This window comes from Cryptomeria japonica, unplaced genomic scaffold (genome assembly GCF_030272615.1).
Source record: "Cryptomeria japonica unplaced genomic scaffold, Sugi_1.0 HiC_scaffold_2426, whole genome shotgun sequence".
NCBI lineage: Eukaryota > Viridiplantae > Streptophyta > Pinopsida > Cupressales > Cupressaceae > Cryptomeria > Cryptomeria japonica.
The window spans coordinates 2,364-5,096 of NW_026730688.1; the positions used below are offsets into that span (position 1 = coordinate 2,364).

Genomic DNA, 2,733 nt, shown 5'->3' on the forward strand with positions numbered 1-2,733 from the left:
TGTTAGTGTACACAAAAATTCTCTTACCCAATAGTTAATATCTCTAGTGATTAACTATCTGAGATTCTGATACAAAATATCTCGCAAAATGACACACGTGGGCTAATTTGAGGTTTGCTCAAAATGTTTTTAAAATTATTTACAGTTTTCTTGTCTATTATGCTTCAAGACTTGTCCCCAGATCATTCAGAATATAATTAGTTTTGCTTATATTATTTCCATTGTGATTATGGAAGAACTGGGATGAGTTATAGTTTTTAATAGGGTTTTTTTGGTTTTTTTGCAGGTTGGGCGCTTTACCAACTGCTTGGTGGAGGCAAAAGCTGCGCTACAACAAAAGTACATTTCCTATATTCAGTTTACTCTTTTCTCTGCCAGAAGATATGGGATTTTGCTTTCTGGTTGAAGTTGATTGCTTTTCCCTGCACAGGTCTGAAACCATTCAACGCAAGTTCACAATTGCAAAGTCGCTTTTGGCAAAGGCAGATAAATCTACATTTGATCGGCTTTGTGGACAGGTTTGTATTAATACACTTGCAATGGGAATGGATGGCCATCATATCTATCTAATACTCTACCAGTATTTGTTATTGCAAGCTGCCCACTGTCATTTGAATTTGGATAATCTTTTAATGTAATAAGGTGCTACAAATCTATATGCAGCGTTACTGGTAAATGTTTAGTCGAGTACTTGGGAATAAATTTTCTCTTAATAAGTTATTATGCATTGTTACAGATATATAGGCTAGAAACTGAACAGAAGAGATTAGAGGAGGATACAGTAGTTTACAATCGGCTTCAAGAACAGCTAAAGCTTTCTCCAGCTTATCAAAAGGCAAGTGCTTATTGTTCAAGCAGGAGACAGTAATGCCAACACTTTCCTAATAAGAAAAATTAATTTCTCCCAATTGGATGGATGTAAAACTATTTCAAATATATGAAGTTACTTCATTTCTGTCTAATCATCGATTTTTGAGGGCGCACAGGAAACTAATGCTATATTTGAGGAAACATCGTTTCTTTTTTCGATGTATTTAAATTTCAATTTCCAATTTAGGTTAGTGACTTGTAATTTACTTTGCATATACTTACCTTCTTCCATGTTGATGATACCTGAAGATGGTTGAGTATGGGCGCACACACTTCCAGTCTCAACACAATACGGGCCATTTAGAAAAGTCAGATGAAGAAGATGATGAAATTTCTTTTGAGGAGCTACTTGCTCAGGAAAAAAAGGATTCATTCTGGTATGCTATTTCTAATTGAAATTTAGTGTGAATGATTTGACTGAAAGAATTGTTGCTTGATTTTTAAACGAGCTCCTTGTTTGCAGGCAAAAGCATGGCCCGATTAGACCATCAGTGCCTGTTCGATAAATGGTTTTGGCTTCAACTGCTTAATGTTGGAAGGACAGTGTGAAGTATCTTGCCTGTATAGTTACAGAGGAGCAAAGATCTCTTTTTGGGGATGAGGGAGATGTGTGAGGTTAATGATATGATGTGTCCTGTTTTACTTTTTTTACTTGAATTTGATCCTTGCAGTTTATATGTTTATGATGCTGTCCATGTCAAATGTGCGGCCTGTATACATGAATTTAGAGTATTTGTATTTCACTCAAATAAGATATGGGACAATTGTGTATTTTTATTTTGCATCGTTTTTATGATAATGCCTGCTTTGATCCAAGCTCGTATTACATTGGTTTTCTCTTGTTACTAACAAGTATCAAATATTATTAAAAAACTATTCCACTTTATGCAGACTGTATGAGATCATCTCATGATGGTTTATTTTTCTATGCTTTTAATATAAGATTTGAGCTCCTAACAAGGTAAAGTGAGTGTACCACAAACTTCCCCATCTAAGATATTTTTCTAAAATGGCACTATTTGTTATATGGATCACAAAGGCCTGCACTTCTGGATTCATGTCAAGTTGCATGGGAATGTAATGGAATGGTTGTTTTTGTTTTGATGAATCATATAGATAATCTTCTACAGTTTTATGAATTTCAATGCTGTAGCAGTCCAATTCAAATGCTATTTCCTCGTATATGTATTGGAAATAAGGTAGATACTCCCATGTGTCAAGTGCATATGAAATTGTTATCGATTGATAATAGTTATATAGGATTTGATTAATTATTTTTCTAACCCTTGATTTTGTGAATTTACTTAAAGCTCTGGATGGAAGACCTGATACACTTTCTAGCTCTGCAATCTAGACCAAGTTATATAGGATTTGATTAATTATTTTTCTAGCCCTTGATTTTGTGAATTTACTCCAAGCTCTGGATGGAAGACCCTGATACACTTTCTAGCTCTGCAATCTAGACTTTCACCTCTCAAAGCCTAGGCATATTATACGTAAGCACTGGTAATGTCAGATATGGCTCCTCCATCTTCACAAGATCTACTTAAACCTTTACAAGATTATTGAGGTTACTATTGACAAACAGTCTATCCCATTAGCAGTTTTTAAGCAAGCATACACATTGTGATGCGATAGCATAAAAATTTACAGACAGTTTTTGGGCAGATTTGCTCAGTCACCCTCTCACTTTGGCTAAACAAGCAGTATTGCACAGATTTACAATGAGTAGCACAGTGCGGTTGGCAAATTATCAATGTTATTTATAGCTTCATGCCGTTCATAGCATCCACTTCAGTGCTACTATGTTGGCACAATCTCAGACAGTGCTTTAGTCAGCACCTAGCTTGGCTGGCTTTTGCT

At 35.3% G+C, this 2,733-nt stretch overlaps 1 protein-coding gene across 1 annotated transcript; it reads left to right on the forward strand.

The window, feature by feature from the left end:
* Positions 1-286: 286 nt before the first annotated feature.
* On the forward strand, positions 287-1,756 carry LOC131027568 (uncharacterized; the record flags this gene model as incomplete). Its single annotated transcript, XM_059216409.1, is given in 5 exon segments — positions 287-339; positions 431-518; positions 737-835; positions 1,120-1,247; positions 1,334-1,756. Coding segments are annotated over 5 exon segments (411 nt in total), but the record flags the coding sequence as incomplete, so codon positions are not given.
* Between the last annotated feature and the right edge of the window lie 977 nt (positions 1,757-2,733).